Below are 23130 nucleotides of genomic sequence, written 5' to 3' on the forward strand. Positions count from 1 at the left end.
ATATAAATTGCAACAAAACCAAGATAGATAGGCAGTCATCTGCCTTTTGGCATTGCGCGATAAAAGAGGCCATTGAAAATAGGTCTAAGGTCATCACACAGGAATTCTAAACTGCATCAAGATCCACTGCAAGTACTATGACAGGTAGACGGGAGGTGAGAAAACTTGGATTTCACGGTCGTGCAGCTGCTCACGAGCCACACATCACGCCCGTAAATGCCAAATGACGCCTCACTTGGTGTAAGGAGTGTAAACGTGGGACAATTGAAGAGTGGAAAAACGTTGTGCCGAGTGACAAATCACGGTACACAAAGTGGCAATCCGATGGCAGGGTGTGGGTATGGCGAATGCCCGATGAACATCATCTGCCAGCGTGTGTAGTGCCAATAGTAAAATTTGGAGGCTGCGGTGTTTGTGGTCGTGTTGTTGAGGGGGCTTGCACCCCTAGTTGTTTTGCCTGGCACTATCACAGCACAGGCCTACATTGATGTTTTAACCACCTTCTTGCCTCCCACTGCTGAAGAGGAATTTGGGGCGACTACATCTTTCAACACGATCGAGCACCTGTTCACCGCCTGTGGCAGAGTGGTTACACGACAATAACATCCCTGTAATGGACTGGCCTGCACAGAGTCCTGACCTGAATCCTATAGAACACCTTCGGGATGTTTTGGAATGCCGACTTCGTGCCAGGCCTCACTGGCCAACATCGATACATCTTCTCAGTGCAGCACTCCGTGAAGAATGGGCTGCCATTCTCCAAAATCTTCTAGCACCTGATTGAGCGTATGCCTGTGAGAGTGCAAGCCGTCATCATGGCTAAGGCTGGGCCAACACCATACTGAATTCCAGCATTACTGATGGAAGGCAACACAAGCTTTTAAGTCATTTTCAGCCGATACTTTTATCCTACACTGATTTCTGTGATTATTTCAAACAGTGTTGTTCGTACAGACGCACTGACAACTCTGTGCAAACACTGGTGCTCTCGGTCTGCGGTGAGGGGTAAGGCCTGAAACTTGGTATTCTCGGCACACTCTCGAAACTGTGGACCTCGGAATATTAAATTATCTAACGATTTCCAAAACAGAATATCCCACGTGTCTAGCTCTAACTACTGATGCACATCTGGAGGCCGTCAGTTCTCATCGTGCGGCTTTTTCACTCGAATCACCCGAGTACAAATGACAGCTGCTTCAATGCACTGCCCTTTTACAGCACATATACACGATACTACTGCCATCCGTCACCTCAGTGTATACGAGGGCAGTTCAGTAAGTAATGCAAAACACTTTTTTTCTCGGCCAATTTTGGTTGAAAAAAACCGGAAATTTCTTGTGGAATATTTTCAAACATTCCTGCTTCGTCTCGTATAGTTTCATTGACTTCCGACAGGTGGCAGCACTGTACGGAGCTGTTAAAATGGCGTCTGTAACGGATGTGCGTTGCAAACAACGGGCAGTGATCGAGTTTCTTTTGGCGGAAAACCAGGGCATCTCAGATATTCGTAGGCGCTTGCAGAATGTCTACGGTGATCTGGCAGTGGACAAAAGCACGGTGAGTCGTTGGGCAAAGCGTGTGTCATCATCGCCGCAAGGTCAAGCGAGACTGTCTGATCTCCCGCGTGCGGGCCGGCCGTGCACAGCTGTGACTCCTGCAATGGCGGAGCGTGCGAACACACTCGTTCGAGATGATCGACGGATCGCCATCAAACAACTCAGTGCTCAACTTGACATCTCTGTTGGTAGTGCTGTCACAATTGTTCACCAGTTGGGATATTCAAAGGTTTGTTCCCGCTGGGTCCCCTTGTCTAACCGAACACCATAAAGAGCAAAGGAGAACCATCTGTGCGGAATTGCTTGCTCGTCATGTGGCTGAGGGTGACAATTTCTTGTCAAAGATTGTTACAGGCGATGAAACATGGGTTCATCACTTCGAACCTGAAACAAAACGGCAATCAATGGAGTGGCGCCACACCCACTCCCCTACCGAGAAAAAGTTTAAAGCCATACCCTCAGCCGGTAAAGTCACGGTTACAGTCTTCTGGGACGCTGAAGGGGTTATTCTGTTCGATGTCCTTCCCCATGGTCAAACGATCAACTCTGAGGTGTATTGTGCTACTCTTCAGAAATTGAAGAAACGACTTCAGCGTGTTCGTAGGCACAAAAATCTGAACGAACTTCTCCTTCTTCATGACAACGCAAGACCTCACACAAGTCTTCGCACCCGAGAGGAGCTCACAAAACTTCAGTGGACTGTTCTTCCTCGTGCACCCTACAGCCCTGATCTCGCACCGTCGGATTTCCATATGTTTGGCCCAATGAAGGACGCAATCCGTGGGAGGCACTACGCGGATGATGAAGAAGTTATTGATGCAGTACGACGTTGGCTCCGACATCGAGCAGTGGAATGGTACCGTGCAGGCATACAGGCCCTCATTTCAAGGTGGCGTAAGGCCGTAGCATTGAATGGAGATTATATTGAAAAATAGTGTTGTGTAGCTAAAAGATTGGGGAATAACCTGGTGTATTTCAATGCTGAATAAAACAACCCCTGTTTCAGAAAAAAAATGTGTTGCATTACTTATTGAACTGCCCTCGTATTAATGTCAAAGGAGTTTACGTCGAGCAGTAGAAGGTTTCTGACACACACTGTCATTCCGACTGTCAGTCTGAAACTTGCCGAGTAGAGGTGGCCGTGTGGTGCTCGTACCAGGTGCTGGTGCTGGTGGTGGTGCTGCTGTTGGAGCTGGTGCTGGTGTTGGTGCTGCAGCTGGTGCAGGTGGTGCACCGCCGACCCCGGCCCGGGGCTGCTCGCCACCACCTCCATCGTCTCGTACGGCTCCTGCTTCACCTGCCCGTCGGACACCTGCGACAGCACGCCGTCGGCCGTCTGGATCCCCGCGGGGGTGAGAGGTGCGCCGAGGCCGAGTGCGCCGTGGATCCCCGCCTGCTGGTCCGACATCGCTCCCACCTGCAGACAGAGGGTGCATCGCACTGTAACGCGTGTCGTCGTAACTGCCGTCTGCTTCACGTCTGCTGTGCAGCGAGCTACATTAATTTAAGCATTAACTGTATTTTTCTTACTTGTCACTCTTCTGTGTGTTTTTGCTTTTAGGAAGCTTTAATTGTCGGGTGCTATTAATAGTGTTCCATAGATTTCGTGTTTGTTTTGAATACAGTCAGAGAGAGTCCCTTTAATCAGCCATAGTGCCAGTAGTGCTAGTGTTTGTTTTCAATACAGCCCAGAGACAGGTAGTGCTATTTTCATTGTTTTCAATAAGAACTGTCTAGAAACCACAGTTTAGTCAACTATCAGCCGCCTTTAGTGAATTAGCAGTCTAGTAAATTGATTTCTTAGGACGGATAGGATGTGTGACTGCTGAGTACGGACGCAGGGGGAGCTGGCCACTGTCCGCGAACAGCTGAGCGTGTCGATGGCCGCGGTCAGCCGTCTTCAGGCTGCTGCCTCGGAGTGTAGCGGCAGTGGGGAGTCTGGTGCATCGCACGGTACACCCCAGGTGTTACACACTTCACCCACTGTCCCTGCTGTCGAGACATCTTCGCGGGTACCGGGCGCGGTTGGGCCACCCTCTCCCCGAGGGGAGTGGCGGGTTCAGCGGCGTTCGCGGCGCACGAGGCGGAGGGTCAATGTGGAGGCTGGCCGTGTGGCATCGTCCGCTCTGCCTGCGAGTGGACATGTGGCTGCTCCTTCAGCGAGGTCCGAGCAGGCACACGGGGGAGGGGTTTATTAGTTATTGGGAGCTCTAACATTAAGCGGGTGATGGAGCCCCTTAGGGAAATAGCGGAAAGGTCGGGGAAGAAGGCCAGTGTTCACTCTGTCTGCTTGCAGGGGGGTCTCATCCGAGATGTGGAGGAGGCCCTGACGGTGGTGATAGAGAGCACTGGGTGCACCCGACTGCAAATTGTTGCTCATGTTGGCGCCAATGCCTCCTGCCGTCGGGGTTCAGAGGTCATCCTCAGTTCGTACAGGCGGTTGGTGGAATTGGTGAAGGCGGAAAGCCTCGCTCGCGGGGTGGAATCAGAGCTAACTATTTGTAGTATCATTCCCAGAATCGATCGCGGTCCTCTGGTTTGGAGCCGAGTGGAAGGCTTAAACCAGAGGCTCAGACGATTCTGCGGAGATCTGGGGTGCAAAATTCTCGACCTCCGCTATTGGGTGGAGAAATGTAGGGTCCCCCTGAATAGGTCAGGTGTGCACTACACGCCGGAAGTGGCTACGAGGGTAGCGGAGTACGTGTGGAGTGCACATGGGGGTTTTTTAGATTAGAGAATTCCCTCCCTAGGCCCGACAAGACGCCTCCTGAGACGCGGCAAGGTAGGAGTAGGCAAAATGCAACAGGGAATAACAATATTAATGTGCTAATAGTAAACTGTAGGAGCGTCTATAGAAAAGTCCCAGAACTGCTCTCATTAATAAACGTTCACAATGCCCATATAGTACTAGGGACAGAAAGTTGGCAGAAACCAGACGTAAACGGGAATGAAATTCTAAACTCAGATTTGGAATCTATACCGCAGAGACAGGCTGGACAGTGAAGGGGGAGGCGTGTTTATAGCTATAAGAAGTGCAATAGTATCGAAGGAAACCTACGGAGAGCAGAAATGTGAAATAATTTGGGTGAAGGTCACGGTTAAAGCAGGCTCAAGACATGGTAATTGGATGTCTCTATAGGCCACCTGGCTCAGCAGCTGTTGTGGCTGAGCACCTGAAAGATAATTTGGAAAATATTTCGAGCAGATTTCCCCACCATGTTATAGTTCTGGGTGGAGATTTTAATTTGCCGGATATAGACTGGGAGACTCAAACGTTCATAACGGGTGGCAGGGACAAAGAATCCAGTGAAATTTTTTTAAGTGCTTTATCTGAAAACTACCTTGAGCAGTTAAACAGAGAACCGAATTGTGGCGATAACATATTAGACCTTCTGGTGACAAACAGACCCAAACTATTTGAATCAGTTAATGTAGAACAGGGAACCAGCGATCATAAAGTGGTTACTGCATCGATGATTTCAGCCGTAAATAGAAATATTAAAATAGGTAGGAAGATTTTTCTGTTTAGCAAAAGTGACAACAAGCAGATTACAGAGTACCTGACGGCTCAACACAAAAGTTTTGTCTCAAGTGCAGATAGTGTTGAGGATCAGTGGACAAAGTTAAAAACCATCGTACAATATGTGTTAGATGAGTATGTGCCAAGCAAGATCGTAAGAGATGGAAAAGAGCCACCGTGGTACAACAACCGAGTTAGAAAACTGCTGCGGAAGCAAAGGGAACTTCACAGCAAACATAAACATAGCCAAAGCCTTGCAGACACACAAAAATTACGCGAAGCGAAATGTAGTGTGAGGAGGGCTATGCGAGAGGCGTTCAATGAATTCGAAAGTAAAGTTCTATGTACTGACTTGGCAGAAAATCCTAAGAAATTTTGGTCTTATGTCAAAGCGGTAGGTGGATCAAAACAAAATGTCCAGGCACTGTGTGACCAAAATGGTACTGAAACAGAGGATGACAGACTACAGGCCAAAATACTAAATGTCTTTTTCCAAAGCTGTTTCACAGATGACAAAATGGTAGATATCGGAATAGACGACAGAGGGATAGAGAAACAATTAAAATCACTCAAAAGAGGAAAGGCCGCTGGACCTGATGGGATACCAGTTCGATTTCACACAGAGTACGCGAAGGAACTTGCCCCCCTTCTTGCAGCGGTGTACTGTAGGTCTCTAGAAGAGCGTAGCGTTCCAAAGGATTGGAAAAGGGCACAGGTCATCCCCGTTTTCAAGAAGAGACGTCGAACAGATGTGCAGAACTATAGACCTATATCTCTGACGTCGATCAGTTGTAGAATTTTGGAACACGTATTATGTTCGAGTATAATGACTTTTCTGGAGACTAGAAATCTACTCTGTAGGAATCAGCACGGGTTTCGAAAAAGACGGTTGTGTGAAACCCAGCTCGCGTTATTCGTCCACGAGACTCAGAGGGCCATAGACACGGGTTCACAGGTAGATGTCGTGTTTCTTGACTTCTGCAAGGCGTTCGATACAGTTCTCCACAGTCGTTTAATGAACAAAGTAAGAGCATATGGACTATCAGACCAATTGTGTGATTGGATTGAAGAGTTCCTAGATAACAGAACGCAGCATGTTATTCTCAATGGAGAGAAGTCTTCCGAAGTAAGAGTGATTTCAGGTGTGCCGCAGGGGAGTGTCGCAGGACCGTTGCTATTCACAATATACATAAATGACCTTGTGAGTGGCATCGTAAGTTCACTGAGGCTTTTTGCAGATGATGTTGTGGTGTATCGAGAGGTTGTAACAATGGAAAATTGTACTGAAATGCAGGAGGATCTGCAGTGAATTGACGCACGGTGCAGGGAATGGCAATTGAATCTCAATGTAGACAAGTGTAATGTGCTGCGAATACATAGAAAGATAGATCCCTTATCATTTAGCTACAAAATAGCAGGTCAGCAACTGGAAGCAGTTAATTCCGTAAATTATCTGGGAGTACGCATTAGGAGTAATTTAAAATGGAATGATCATATAAAGTTGATCGTTGTTAGAGCAGGGGGAGGGGGAGGGGGAGGGGGCGGGGGCAGGGGCGAGGGCGGAGGGGTAGAGGGGTAGAGGGGAGATGGGGGGGAGAGGCGAGAGGGGAGAGGGGAGATGGAAGGGGGAAGGATTTTTTAAAATTATGTTATCACATCTACCTTGAGTTTTTCTTTTTTTGCTGTGTATATTTTTTTGCTGCTGAACTGAAATATTGTTGTCGACGAACAGATACCTCACCAGGTGATAGACACTGTATCGATTTGTCATGCAAATCCAAAAACAGAAGCAGCCACAGCACCTTGTCATTGATCATTACACACCTCTGTATGTTGGAAAGCAGTTCTCCAGTCACGGCTTCAAGTTGAGTGGAATGGACGGCCTTTCATAAGGCGATCATTTCAAGAAAGAGAGCAGTGCATAAAAGTGGAGATTTATTTTCGAGAGTGATCGACAGCTGTCAGCAATTGCACCAGTCATCGATTCACTGCTCCACAGCCAGGCTCACTTAGCTTCAGATGCTTTGATAATACGGTATTTATTACTCTGCAGTTGCACTTCTTTTTACCTTGTACAACTTACACAGTATTCTTTCAGCTACAGTTTCATTTTAAAGAACTGAGAATCCATCATTCCCGTGGCAACAGCAAGTGCACACTGAGAAGAGTACACCGACTGACTGAAATCCAGAAAAGTCAGTAACATGATATTGTTTCTCCGCTGACAATTTGTAGGTTCCTCAACACACAACTCCCATGGATGTACCTTATCTCCTCAATTTCATTATTTTGTTCAGATGTGCAGGCTGAAACTAACTGTTATATTTTGTTAACCTCAGCAGTATAATTATTTATCAAAAGCAAAGTTCACTTTCATATTTTGCTCAACATCTTTTTGCAATTATATTCTGTAAAAAAAAAAGTCGTCGTCTTCTTCTTGCTACCCTTCTTGTTCTTAATGCCATGCCATAAGGTCATGCATCTTTTGTGCTCTGTAATCTAACTTTAAATAATACCCGCCAGGTTAGCCGAGAGCGCTAATGTGCTGCTTCCTGGACTCGGGTAGGCGCGCCGGCCCCCGATCGAATCTGCCCGGCGGCTTAACGACAGAGACGGTGTGCCGGTCAGCCTGGATGTGGTTTTTAGGCGGTTTTCCACATCCCCCTAGGCGAATACCGGGCTGGTCTTCACGTCCCATCTCAGTTACACGGCTCGCAGACATCCGAACACATTCGCACTATTCCATGGATTACATTAGACACAGACAGTTGGGGTACACTCATTTTGTCCCAGGAGGGGCGGAGGGGATGGGGGGTGGGGGCAGGGGTACGGGTTGGCGGCAGGAAGGGCATCCGGCCACCCCTTAAATTAACCTTGCCAAATCCGGTTAACCATGCCGACCCTGCGTCATTGCGGGAAAAAGGCAGAAGCGAAAGAAAGAAAGAAAGAATCTAACTTGAAATAATAACTCATTTGAACTTGACTATATTTTTGTCCATTAGCAACGTCATTGATCCTGTTCGCTAATAACATCTTAAGTATTTGTACATTTTTCAGCCTGTTAAATATGTCGGAAGTGATTGGTTCGATGACGCCATTATTTCCAAATTTCATTGTACATCTTTCAGGCCAGCAGTTAGTGATATTAACAAAGTCTGGTCATTTTTATTATTTTCATGTAAATCATTCCCTGCATTCAGACTTAATGTACAACTCACTCTTGTGCCACCAAACGTTTCCACTCTCCAACAACAGCTTCTGTGCCTGATGATTCATTTCCATAAAGATAACAGGTATTTAATGAATCGAACAGAACAGGAGAATTTTATTCCAGTTCGTTCATTCTAAAGCTTATGTTTTCATGCTTTTAGTATTCTTTTCCTGCTGTCAGTGTGATGGGGCCTTATTTCATGAACATTTTACTTCTGATTCTGAAACAATCAACATGGGTCGAAGCAAAGCCAGTATTACAAGGTTCAAGGCTTTTGTTGATGTCAGGTTAATCTAATGTTGTGTTACCAATGAATAATGAAAGAAACATTTTACAATGGTATCTTACTTTTATTTGAGCACACGTGCACGCACATCATGCGCCCCCTCCCCTCTCCCTCCCACACACATAAGAAATTACACCGTATGAAACACTGCAACCAGCCAAAAGTTTTTCCGAAATGATATTATTATACCATTACTAGTGTATCTTACAAAAGTCTAAAACTACGTAATCACAAAAAGTTTGTTATATTTCAGGATACAAATGTAGAACTACGCATCACAAAAATTTTAGGACACAAATATAAAACTTGCAAAGAGCTCGACATTACTATCTGACCGTGGGCTCAGGCCTGAAACTAGTAATGGTATAATAAAATCATTTCAAGAAAACTTGTGGCTGGTTGCAGCAGTTCCTACAGTGTAATTTAAAAAAATCAGATGCAGTGTTCTCCGGCCAAAATGGATAAAATAATGATGCACAAGAAATTCAAAAATGGCTGACATGAGTATTGCCACCATAAAATTATGTAAAATGAATGCAGTGGTGCAAGACTTGTAGCAAACATTACATGTCTACCTAATCTGGACGCAGTCATGGTAAATAATTTGGCTGAATTATATCCCAGAATTTTCCCGAAAACATTATCGGTAACCTCATTGTTTAGAAATGAGAAAGCATGGATACAACAAATTTTATCTCAATTTCTATTATGATTATGCAGTAAATGAAGCAGGCAAAAAGGAATACAAACGTCTCAAAAATGAGATCGACAGGAAGTGCAAAATGGCTAAGCAGGGATGGCTAGAGGACAAATGTAAGGATGTAGAGGCTTATCTCACTAGGGGTAAGATAGATACTGCCTACAGGGAAATTAAAGAGACCTTTGGAGAAAAGAGAACCACTTGTATGAACATCAAGAGCTCAGATGGAAACCCAATTCTAAGCAAAGAAGGGAAAGCAGAAAGGTGGAAGGAGTATATAGAGGGTCTATACAAGGGCGATGTACTTGAGGACAATATTATGGAAATGGAAGAGGATGTAGATGAAGATGAAATGGGAGATAAGATGCTGCGTGAAGAGTTTGACAGAGCACTGAAAGACCTGAGTCGAAACAAGGCCCCCGGAGTAGACAACATTCCATTGGAACTACCGACGGCCTTGGGAGAGCCAGTCCTGACAAAACCATACCATCTGGTGAGCAAGATGTATGAAACAGGCGAAATACCCTCAGACTTCAAGAAGAATATAATAATTCCAATCCCAAAGAAAGCAGGTGTTGACAGATGTGAGAATTACCGAACAATCAGTTTAATAAGCCACAGCTGCAAAATACTAACACGAATTCTTTACAGACGAATGGAAAAACTAGTAGAAGCCGACCTCGGGGAAGATCAGTTTGGATTCCGTAGAAATACTGGAACATGTGAGGCAATACTGACTTACGACTTATCTTAGAAGAAAGATTAAGAAAAGGCAAACCTACGTTTCTAGCATTTGTAGACTTAGAGAAAGCTTTTGACAATGTTGACTGGAATACTCTCTTTCAAATTCTAAAGGTGGCAGGGGTAAAATACAGGGAGCGAAAGGCTGTTTACAATTTGTACAGAAACCAGATGGCAGTTATAAGAGTCAAGGGACATGAAAGGGAAGCAGTGGTTGGGAAGGGAGTAAGACAGGGTTGTAGCCTCTCCCCGATGTTATTCAATCTGTATATTGAGCAAGCAGTAAAGGAAACAAAAGAAAAATTCGGAGTAGGTATTAAAATCCATGGAGAAGAAATAAAAACTTTGAGGTTCGCCGATGACATTGTAATTCTGTCAGAGACAGCAAAGGACTTGGAAGAGCAGTTGAACAGAATGGATGGTGTCTTGAAGCGAGGATATAAGATGAACATCAACAAAAGCAAAACGAGGATAATGGAATGTAGTCGAATTAAGTCGGGTGATGCTGAGGGAATTAGATTAGGAAATGAGACACTTAAAGTAGTAAAGGAGTTTTGCTATTTGGGGAGCAAAATAACTGATGATGGTCGAAGTAGAGAGGATATAAAATGTAGACTGGCAATGGCAAGGAAAGCATTTCTGAAGAAGAGAAATTTGTTAACATCGAGTATAGATTTAAGTGTCAGGAAGTCATTTCTGAAAGTATTTGTATGGAGTGTAGCCATGTATGGAAGTGAAACATGGACGGTAAATAGTTTGGACAAGAAGAGAATAGAAGCTTTCGAAATGTGGTGCTACAGAAGAATGCTGAAGATTAGATGGGTAGATCACATAACTAATGAGGAGGTACTGAATAGGATTGGGGAGAAGAGGAGTTTGTGGCACAACTTGACCAGAAGAAGGGATCGGTTGGTAGGACATGTTCTGAGGCATCAAGGGATCACCAATTTAGTATTGGAGGGCAGCGTGGAGGGTAAAAATCGTAGAGGGCGGCCAAGAGATGAATACACTAAGCATATTCAGAAGGATGTAGGTTGCAGTAGGTACTGGGAGATGAAGAAGCTTGCACAGGATAGAGAAGCATGGAGAGCTGCATCAAACCAGTCTCAGGACTGAAGACCACAACAACAACAACATTATGATTAAATTACAGAAAGACATCATTTAAATGTATTTCATATCCTGTATTAGTTCAAATATTTTTTTCTTTTTTTTTTCATAACTCCTTGGGCAACATGCAAGAAAAGGAGTTTGTCAGCAGACACCTCTACATCACAGCATGTCATGCAGAGAGCTACCGATGCCACACCGTGTGCTGAGGAGCGCTTCAAAGTAATACATCGACAGAAATCTTTACAGAAGTGTCAATAAGAAAAAATATATTCAGAACTCTTTGAAAGGTCTTCAGTCAAGTTCAAGCCGTTGATCATATCGTACACCCGTATTCAATCATATCATAAATGTTGCTTTTCATTCATACATGAAAATTATTCGAAAGAGAATAATATTAGAAGATTGGTAAGTTATTACTTCTGGAATAAAAACATATACTAAGAAATTGGTTCACCACCTTTTCAACACTGCGACTTATATTTTGCATATTATTCTCCCCCACCCCCCCCCTCCATTTTCAGTTTATTCCATTTCCTTTGATCACTTGTTCCCCACATCATTGTTGTGGTGCCACTCGATCTAAATATCATAATTATGACATGTATTTTGGATCAGTTTATATTCTCCATAGTTCTACATTTTATACCCAAAATTAGTGCAACAAAATAAAAACATATTTATAATAAGAGTGTACATAAAGTCTGGGAACACTTTCAATTATTTACTGCACAAGAGCCAAACATTGTACAGATATCATACATACGTCACTTTGAAGAGAAACCCTGAAAGTTTTTTTTTTTCACATATACCGCCACAGCGTAGTTTGGTAATTTGCCAATAGTCACCGCTAGTCGCAAATATGGTGAGTTCAGGTGCGGAGCAAGCTTTCTGTGTGTTGGAGTTGGACTAAAACAAGTGTGCTATGGATGTTCAACAAATGTTTAGAACCAAGAATGGTAAGAAGCCACCAACAAGGAAGGGCATTTACCACTGGCGCAATAAATTCGTGACAACGGTTTGCTAGTATCTGGCAAAAAGAAGAGGACGTCCCAGTGATAGTGAAGTGAATGTGGAGTGCCATCATTCTTCGCCGAGAGCACTGTCACCGGATATTCCTACTTGGACATGTTGCAGCAATGGCTGATGCCTCAAATGCTATCGGGCTCTCCATTCATCTTTCAGCAGCACGGGGCTTCATCCTATCTTCATCGTGAAGTTCGTGGGTACCCGAATATGGAGCTGCCGCATCGACGGGTCAGCCGTGCTACAGACGGGGACAGCTGTTTCACGAAATGGCCTCCCCAATCACCAGATCTCACTCCGTGTGACTTTTTTCTGTGGGGACACATTAAAGATCTGGTGCATGTACCGCCTCTACCACGTGATGTAGCAGAGCTCCGGGAGAGAATACGGAAAGCGACTGCCACAGTCGAAGATGCCAGGCTGGGATGGGTATGGCAAGAATTCGATTACCGTATTGACATCTGCTGGGTCACTCGTGGTTTGCATATCGAATGTTTGTAAAAAAAAAATTTCAGAGTTTCTCTTCAAAATGCAATATGTATGATATTTGTACAACGTTTACATCTTGTGCAATAAATAATTGAAAGTGTTCCTGGACTTTGTGTACACCCTGTATACTGATTGAACTGGATCAAATATCTAATGACCTCGTTATCAACTCTGACCTTCCTTCCATTTTGAAACTAGGGTCAAAGGGCTAAAACCAAACAACAAAATGCATATAAATAAAAATAAACTGGCGCATATACGAAATATCAGCACTCGGGAACGAGTGCTGCTGCCGCACGTTTTCATAACAACAACAAATTCTGCAGCGAATATCAACATTTTGCAAAAAAGAATACAACGTCTTAATTGTGGTGCTCATATCTTTCATGTATTGCAAAGATTGAAGTTCATGGTAATTTTTTGCAATGCAAACATACAGTTGATTTCAGTTTGCAGTTTACTACCTTAGAAAAAATGCTACTAGGGAGGCTTCAAATTACTGATTCGCATGCCTGCAACACAGGCCAACTACATAATCACCGAGTAAATGACACTGACTAAGAGCTGATCACAAATTTCTTCCAATTGATTTCCTCGGAAATTCTGATGATGAAATCAAGCAGCATTGTGCCATCAGTCATGCAGTTAAGTGAGAGACTATTGGGCAAGTACAACTTGTACGTAAACACCATCAATTTATCACATTGGTCAAGATTTTCAGATGACCACAAAGTAGTGAGCAGAGCAGACAAAAGACCAAACTCAGTTGGGATGAACCCCTTCTCAACCATCAGTTGGGATGAACGCCTTCTCAACCATCTGACAGACATTGCACAGCCTAAACAACTCAAGCTATAGACACGTTACACACTAAACATTTTCCGTTAAACTGGCTACGAGAAAGAACATGCAAAGCCGTGTTGTGAAAATGTACAATTTTGTTCTCCTTATCATAGTCATTTTTAACAGAAAGCAGGGCAGTTGTGATGAAGACTAACTTTATGATCCTACCTGTCTGCACATTAAAACCACGTGAAATACTGTCATTAAAGCTACTACCCTCACACACCCAACAGCTGGAAAGGTTTCTCTCATACCATGTGCACTAATGATTGCAACTGATTAACCCATTCATTATGACTTCTGCTCCCAATTGAGGTTCCATTTGCAATAACAATAAATAAGGTCACAGAGACAGGGGGGGGGGGGGGGGGGGGAGGAAACGGATATGAACGAGAGGAAGGAGGACAGCGACAGAGAGATGAGGGGGAGTAGCTGTATAGAGTGTGGGATAAGAGATGTACAAGGAGCAGGGGGCAGGTGATGGACAGAGATACGAGGAGATAGACAAAGAGAGGAAGAAGGAAGAGAGGGTTAGAGAGATGGAGGGAAAAAGAGATTAGGGCATGTATCCAATTCCCATATATATTTAGCAATTACGAAGCATTGCCAGTTTCACCAGCGTACTATACAATTGCCAATATTTCTTAAGTGTTTCTGTTGATACAGGTTTTCTAACATTATTTTTTTCATTTTTATAACTTCTTAGGGTGTCAAATGGCTAAGCAGGCAAGGCTAGAGGACAAATGTAAGGATGTGAAGGCATATATCACTAGTGGTCAGACAGATACTGCATACAGGAAAATTAAGGAGACCTTTGGAGAAAAGAGAACCACTTGTTTGAATATCAGGAGTTCAGATGGAAAACTAGTTCTAAGCAAAGAAGGGAAAACAGAACGGTGGAAGGAGTATACAGAGGGTCTATAAAAGGGTGATGTACTTGAAGGTGATATTATGGAAATGGAAGGGGACGTAGGTGAAGATGAAATGGGAGATATGATACTGCGTGAAGAATTTGACAGAGTGCTGAAAGACCTAAGTTGAAATGAGGCCCTGGGAGTAGACAACATTCCATTACAACTACTGATAGCCTTGGGAGAGCCAGCCATGACAGAACTTTACCATCTAGTGAGCAAGATGTATGAGACAGGCGAAATACCCCCAGACTTCAAGAGGAATATAATAATTCCAATCAGAAAGAAAGCAGGTGTTGACAGGTGTGAAAATTACTGAACTATCAGCTTAATAAGTCACGGCTACAAAACACTGGCACGAATTCTTTACAGACGAATGGAAAAACTGGTAGAAGCTAACCTCGGGGAAAATAAGTTTGGACTCCGTAGAATTGTTGGAACACGTGAGGCAATACTGACCCCACGACTTATCTTAGAAAATAGATTATGGAAACGTAAACCTATGTTTCTCACATTTGTAGACTTAGAGAAAGCATTTTACAATGTTGACTGGAATACTCTCTTTCAAATTCTGAAGGTGGCAGGGATAAAATACAGGGAGCGGAAGGCTACTTACAGTTTGTACAGAAACTAGATGGCATTTATGAGTCGAGGGGCAGGAAAGGGCACCAGTGGTTGGGAAGGGAGTGAGACAGGGTTGTAGCCTATCCCCGATGTTATTCAATGTGTATATGGAGCAAGCAGTAAAGGAAACAAAAGAAAAATTTGGCATAGGAATTTCAATCCATAGAGAAGAAATAAAAATGTTGAGGTTTCCCGATGACATTGTAATACTGTCAGAGAGAGCAAAGGAAATGGAAGAGCAGTTGAAACGAGGATATAAGATGAACGTCAAGAATAGCAAAATGAGGAAAATGGAGCGTAGTCGAATTAAATCAGGTGAGGAATTAGATTAGGAAATGGGACACTTAAAGTAGTGAAGGAGTTTTGCTATTTGGGGAGCAAAATAACTGATGATGGTCGAAGTAAAGAGGATATAAAATGTAGACTGGCAATGGCAAGGAAAGCGTTTGTGAGGAAGATAAATTTGTTAACATCGAGTATAGATTTAAGTGTCAGGAAGTCGTTTCTGAAAGCATTTGCGTGGAGTGTAGCACTGTATGGAAGTGAAACATGGACGATAAATAGTTTAGACAGGAAGAGAATAGAATCTTTTGAAATGTGGTGCTACAGAAGAAAGCTGTAGATTAGGTGGGTAGATCATGTAACTACTGAGGAGGTATTGAATAGAATTGGGGAGAAGAGGAATTTGTGGCACAACTTGACTAGAAGAAGGGATCAGTTGGTAGGACATGTTCTGAGGCATCAAGGGATCACCAATTTAGTACTGGAGGGCAGCGTGGAGGGTAAAAATCGTAGAGGAGACCAAGAGATGAATACGCTAAGCGGATTCAGAAGGATGTAGGTTGTAGTAGGTACTGGGAGATGAAGAAGCTTGCACAGTATAGAGTAGCATGGAGAGCTGCATCAAACCAGTCTCTGGACTGAAGTCCACAACAACTTCTTAGGTTCACTAATTTATAAAATGGAACAAGGAACTTCTGTTCTTAAAATGACATATTATACTAGAAGATGGAATTATTTTATTCTGTAACTGGGCATAAACAATAAAACACTATTGATTACACAACTGTTGCTGTTTGTGAAGTCTACCAAAATAAAACGGGATAGAATGTTATTACACAAGGACATAAGAAAGTAAGCTACACACGGCTTCCGACACTAAAACCACTACACGAGAAGAGTGGTACATTGTCAGAAGAGAATGCACCTCGAGGGCTTCCTGTAGACACGGTTCCGCTGCAGCACGGATAAAAGGTCACCACAATGTGGGAGTGAAATGGGGCTGCAAGTGGAAACGTATTCCAAGGTTGAAGTACACGAGCAGTATAATTCTTGTGGGTGAAGCGTCTAAATTCCACACAGATTCGCTGTGAAATTCTGGTGGTACGTCCACCAAATGCAATGTCACTTCCAGCCACAGTGAAATGGTGTCAACAATCAACAGTTTGACTGAGCCCGCACAGACAGATGATACTGATCCACTATACAGTCCAAATCCTGCACTGTGTGATTTCCGCCTTTATGGCAAGCTGAGAGAACATTTCTGGCAATGAGATTTTCTGACAATAAGGACATTTATTATGTCCTCAGATGGCTCCATTATTGAGGAATGGATTTCTATCACTAATGAACTGAATGATTGGCAGAATGTTTGACTGTTATTTACAGAGACTTAGACCGAAATAAAGTGTCATGTACCTATGTCACTTTAAATGTAGTGCAACATTCAATAAAAGTTGCATGGCCTGCCACGATAATGTGTAACTAACTTTTTGAAGTCCCCTGGTATTATGTACTTTAAAAAATACCGGTCTATTAAGGAGTACAAATCTGGACTCAACATTTCTCAAAGAAATGTATTTTGACAGTTATCAATGCATTTTTACAAAATTTATGAGACAGTACCGCCAACACACACAAAGAGAAGTACAAGGCACTATCCTAGCTTTCAGAATTATTAGAACCTTCCTCAGTAAGGAGCAAAGGGTTATCGTTACTACACAGGTCCACCCCACACTCTGTGCACAATTCAATGATCTGCTGCATCCCTTAAAAAATAACATGTACAGTGCACTTTTTTCCTGTCACCCAATAAACCAAACACTCCCACCTTTTACCAGTTATAATTCTTTCCGTTTCTGTTCCTCACTGAATTGACCTCCTTTCTTCCCCCTCTTCGTTACTCACATTTTATCACACGCCCCTTTCTCTTTCCCTCCCATCCTTTCACAAGTACCTACTGCTGCTGGTAATTTTCGATTACATCCACACAACTATAATTTGTCTTTGTCGTGCTACCTTTTGTGAACTAATATAATTTCTACTTTTTTCTACTAAAGCTACTAATGGTGTCCACTTTTTATGTTCTAATTACTAACTGTTGTATCTCACATAAAATGAAAATCTTTTTATAACATCTGCGTTGTTACATGAACGTAATACACAATAAAAAAAAGTTTTGCATCACCACGGTTCCCAGAATTCCTGAAGACAGACGTTGGCTGTGGATATTGTATCACAGACACAGTCCCTTTCTTCAGAGATGTCACTCAACCCGCACAAAAATGTAAACAACCATACGTGAGCAGCACCTATTAGACGAAGGGGGTCCCACAGCCGATCAGTTCCAGTCATTCCACCTGGAAGGAGGTGGTTTGTGTAGTCCGCAGTTCAACCGTGCCTAGACGGTCAGTTCCGCAATTAGATCGCGGCCACATTGTTACCTTGTGCCAGGAAGGGCTCTCAATGAGGAAAGTGTCCAGGCATCTCGGACTGAACCAAAGCAATGCTGTTCAGACACGGAGAAGATACAGAGATAGAAACTGTCGATTTAACTGTCACTCAGGCCGCCCGAGGGCTACTACTGCAGTGGATGACCGCTACCTGCGAATTATGGCTCGGAGGAACCCTGACAGCAATGTCAGTATGTTGAATAATGCATTTTATGCAGACACAGGACATCGTGTTGCAACTAAAACTGTGCACAATAGGCTGCACGATTCGCAACTTCTCTCTCGATGTCCGTGCCGAGGTCCATCTTTGCAACCACAACACCGTGCAGCGCAGTACAATGGATGACTCAGGATTGGCATCACGTTTTCTTCACCGATGAGTGTCACACATGCCTTCAACCAGGCAATCATCGTGTTTGGAGGCAACCAGGTCAGGCTGAATGCCTCAGACCCACTGTGGAGATTCCCTGCTGTTTTGGGGTGGCATTATGTGGAGCTGATGTATGCTGCTGGTGGTCACAGAAAGCGCCGCAACAGCTGTACGATGCGCGAATGCCATCCTCCGACCGACAGCGCAACTATATCGGCAGCATATTGGTAAGGCATTAATCTTCGTGGACGACGATTCGCACCCCCACTGTGCACATCTTGTGAATGACTTCCCACAGGATAACGAATTCGCTCGACTAGAGTGGCCAGCATGTTCTCCAGACATGAACCCTATCGAATATGCCTGGGATAGATCGAAAAGGGCTGTTTACGGATGACATGACCCACCAACCAGTCCGAGGGATCTACGCCAAATCGCCTTTGAGAAGTGGGAAAATTTGGATCGACAGTGCCTCAACAAACATGTGGATAGTATGCCAAGATGAATACAGGCATGCATCAATGCAAGGGGAAGAGCTACTAGGTATTAGAGGAAGGCACATGGTGCAGGAAGTGGCAACTAACCCTTAACATAGACAAATGTAATGTATTGCTCGTTCAACCTATACTTGAGTATTGCTCATCAGTGTGGGATCCGTACCAGGTCAGGTTGACCTGAGAAGATCCAAAGAAGAGCAGCGCGTTTTGTCACAGGGTTATTTGGTAAGCGTGATAGCATTATGGAGATGTTTAGTAAACTCGAGTGGCAGACTCTGCAAGAGAGGCGCTCTGCATCGCAGTGTAGCTTGCTGTCCAGGTTTCGAGAGGGTGTGTTTCTGGATGAGGTATCGAATAAATTGCTTCCCCCTACTTATACCTCCTGAGGAGATCACGAACGTAAAATTAGAGAGATTCGAGCGCGCACGGAGGCTTCCCGGCAGTCGTTCTTCCCGCGAACCATAAGCGACTGGAACAGGAAAGGGAGGTAATGACAGTGGCACGTAAGGTGCCCTCCGCCACACACTGTTGAGTGGCTTGCAGAGTATAAATGTAGATGTAGATGTAGATGTACCAGTGTGCTCAGCAATCTGGACCACCACCTCTGAAGGTCTCGCTGTAAGGTGGTACAACATGCAATGTGTGGTTTTCATGAGCAGTAAAAAGGGTGGAAATGATGTTTATGTTGATCTCTATACCAATTTTCTGTACAGGTTCTCGAACTCTCGGAACTGAGGTGATGCAGAACTTTTTTTGATGTGTGTATAAAACACACTAGCTGACCACAGGTACGTGCACACCTGTTAACGGGTATTTACACGGCGTGTGTCCATCCTTCCTCTTTATGATAGCTTCGACTGTGATGGGAAGACTTTCAATGCAGTGTACGTGTCGCATACGACTTCGTACACAACGGTAAGGAGAGCTGGGCTACAGAGAAGTGCAGCAACTGTCATTGCAGGAAGTAGGAAAACTGGACGGGAGCAGAAACTACACTCCTGGAAATGGAAAAAAGAACACATTGACACCGGTGTGTCAGACCCACCATACTTGCTCCGGACACTGCGAGAGGGCTGTACAAGCAATGATCACACGCACGGCACAGCGGACACACCAGGAACCGCGGTGTTGGCCGTCGAATGGCGCTAGCTGCGCAGCATTTGTCCACCGCCGCCGTCAGTGTCAGCCAGTTTGCCGTGGCATACGGAGCTCCGTCGCAGTCTTTAACACTGGTAGCATGCCGCGACAGCGTGGACGTGAACCGTATGTGCAGTTGACGGACTTTGAGCGAGGGCGTATAGTGGGCATGCGGGAGGCCGGGTGGACGTACCGCCGAATTGCTCAACACGTGGGGCGTGAGGTCTCCACAGTACATCGATGTTGTCGCCAGTGGTCGGCGGAAGGTGCACGTGCCCGTCGACCTGGGACCGGACCGCAGCGACGCACGGATGCACGCCGAGACCGTAGGATCCTACGCAGTGCCGTAGGGGACCGCACCGCCACTTCCCAGCAAATTAGGGACACTGTTGCTCCTGGGGTATCGGCGAGGACCATTCGCAACCGTCTCCACGAAGCTGGGCTACGGTCCCGCACACCGTTAGGCCGTCTTCAGCTCACGCCCCAACATCGTGCAGCCCGCCTCCAGTGGTGTCGCGACAGGCGTGAATGGAGGGACGAATGGAGACGTGTCGTCTTCAGCGATGAGAGTCGCTTCTGCCTCGGTGCCAATGATGGTCGTATGCGTGTTTGGCGCCGTGCAGGTGAGCGCCACAATCGGGACTGCATACGACCGAGGCACACAGGGCCAACACCCGGCATCATGGTGTGGGGAGCAATCTCCTACACTGGTAGTACACCACTGGTGATCGTCGAGGGGACACTGAATAGTGCACGGTACATCCAAACCGTCATCGAACCCATCGTTCTACCATTCCTAGACCGGCAAGGGAACTTGCTGTTCCAACAGAACAATGCACGTCCGCATGTATCCCGTGCCACCCAACGTGCTCTAGAAGGTGTAAGTCAACTACCCTGGCCAGCAAGATCTCCGGATCTGTCCCCCATCGAGCATGTTTGGGACTGGATGAAGCGTCGTCTCACGCGGTCTGCACGTCCGGCACGAACGCTGGTCCAACTGAGGCGCCAGGTGGAAATGGCATGGCAAGCCGTTCCACAGGACTACATCCAGCATCTCTACGATCGTCTCCATGGGAGAATAGCAGCCTGCATTGCTGCGAAAGGTGGATATACACTGTACTAGTGCCGACATTGTGCATGCTCTGTTGCCTGTGTCTATGTGCCTGTGGTTCTGTCAGTGTGATCATGGGATGTATGTGACCCCAGGAATGTGTCAATAAAGTTTCCCCTTCCCGGGACAATGAATTCACGGTGTTCTTATTTCAATTTCCAGGAGTGTATTAGCAAACAAGTTAACATGGCACTAGGAAGATTTACTTAATTTGTATTTCTGAATGCACGAAGATTCGTTACAAATGATGTAAAACAGAGCCCAGGTTGTACAATGGCAATCTCTCTAATTTTACATTCGTGATCTCCTCAGGAGGTATAAGTAGGGGGAAGCAGTTTATTCGATACCTCATCCAGAAACACACCCTCTGGAAACCTGGACAGCAAGCTACACTGCGATGCAGAGCGCCTCTCTTGCAGAGTCTGCCACTCGAGTTTACTAAACACTAGTGGAGTCGGAGCAGTGACTAGGTGGCTTCTGCATAGCATCGTGTACAGTAGTTCCGAGTGCGAGTGGGCTGAGTGGTTGCCATCCCATATTGCGGCAGCAGAGGGCACCTGTGCTACCGAGCTCCTAGAGGCACGAAGACACACTCCACTGGATCCCTCACAATTGAAATTGGCATCTCACGGAAACTTGCAGTTCCGTTGCTATAATGCCTGTGGGGTGATATAGGTATGTGTGTGTGTGTGTGTGGGGGGTGGGGGGGGGGGACGTGCCTGGAAGAATCGCAGCCTGTGCCCCATCCTAAAGATGTTTCATTTGTTTCAGGTTAGGACTCTGGGCAAGTCAGTCATTTCTTTGTCCACAAACTATTGCCACTGTTAAGGCACAAAGTCAAGCGTCAGCATACCGGTCGGGAACGAGAGAGAATAGATGGCTGCGAGAAGAAGACGGCCAATTGCACGCCGACCGGACCTCCCTCCAGAATGACAATGTGATAGTCGTGGCCCCTACGGAAAGAGGACACGAGCGCCGCGACCTACTGGTGACGACCCAGTCGAACAGCAGCTTCGAGATTAGGCACTATTATAGCAGCGTCAACTCTATTCACTTCGCTCGTACTGTCTACGGAGCACAGACTTGCGATTGTTTATACTGAAGAAAATTGCTTATTTTGTATGTCACCTTTTGCTTGCGACACATCCGTGTAATTGTCGAAGTTAAGTATTGTAATTTACTTTTTCGTAATAAAGCTCATTAACACATAATTTGTCCGAATGTTTGTCAAGCAAACCTGGTAAGCAGGCTTCCTAGACACCACATATCTGGCAGCAAGGCTGGACATAGTAGCCACAAAGACGCCACTTTATAAGAGGCTGCACTGTCAGGCTGATACAAACAATCATTGTACTCCACCTGTTCCTCTACTTTTTGTTGTAAACAATGCTGTGAAATGGGTTCTTGTTCTTCCACATTTCGCGTTTTCTTAAGTGCAATAAACAACCACAGTTTTGCACCTACTGTTTCAGGGTAGTGCCTTTGATTAGGAATCGAAAGTTCTCGGTCCCGGGTTCGAATCACGAAACCACTTAAATTTTGAAGAAAAATCATTGGCAGTGGCAGACGAAGACTTCCTGCTCGAGAAGTTGTCCCTCATACTGCCAACGGCCTTGTCAAAGAGGGAGGAGGAACAGAAAGAGGTTCAAGGCACTCTCTTTCCCTCGAGGTGGGAAACTGCCCCTAAAGGCGAAAGAATTAGCACTGATCAATGGCTTGACAATGCAGAAGGCAATGAAAACCATTGCATTAAAGACACATAATGTGTATCCACAGCACATGTGGCCTGTAATTTGAAAGTGTCATGATCTCTCCATTGGTAAAAGACTGCAGACTAGTTCACTCGAAAGATCTCCGGGAGGGGCCTGCCGAGGGAGAGGTGACCGTGAGAAAAAAGATTGAATGACCAACGAATGATAACGTTCTACAAGTCAGGGTGTGGAATGTCAGAAGTATGAATGTGGTAGGGAATCTAGAAAACCTGAAAAGGGAAATGATAAGGCTACATCTAGATACAGAGTGGGTCAATGAAGCAGACGAGTACAAGGTAAAATCAACAGTGTTAGGAAATGGTAACGGGAGTTGTTGTTGTTGTTGTGGTCTTCAGTCCTGAGACTGGTTTGATGCAGCTCTCCATGCTACTCTATCCTGTGCAAGCTGCTTCATCTCCCAGTACCTACTGCAACCTACATCCTTCTGAATCTGCTTAGTATATTCATCTCTTGGTCTCCCCCTACGATTTTTACCCTCCACGCTGCCCTCCAAT

General features: G+C 45.0%; 1 protein-coding gene across 1 annotated transcript in view; it reads right to left on the reverse strand.

Moving 5' to 3' along the window:
• The window catches only part of LOC126213576 (transcription initiation factor TFIID subunit 10-like), a 128730-nt gene that overhangs the window by 56759 nt on the left and 48841 nt on the right, over positions 1-23130 (reverse strand). Inside the window, exon 2 of the mRNA XM_049941424.1 lies at positions 2713-2973. Within this exon, the coding sequence (XP_049797381.1) occupies positions 2713-2964 (252 nt within the window). The 5' untranslated portion in view covers positions 2965-2973. The remainder of the gene's footprint in view (positions 1-2712; positions 2974-23130) is intronic.

This window comes from Schistocerca nitens, chromosome 11 (assembly GCF_023898315.1).
Source record: "Schistocerca nitens isolate TAMUIC-IGC-003100 chromosome 11, iqSchNite1.1, whole genome shotgun sequence".
NCBI lineage: Eukaryota > Metazoa > Arthropoda > Insecta > Orthoptera > Acrididae > Schistocerca > Schistocerca nitens.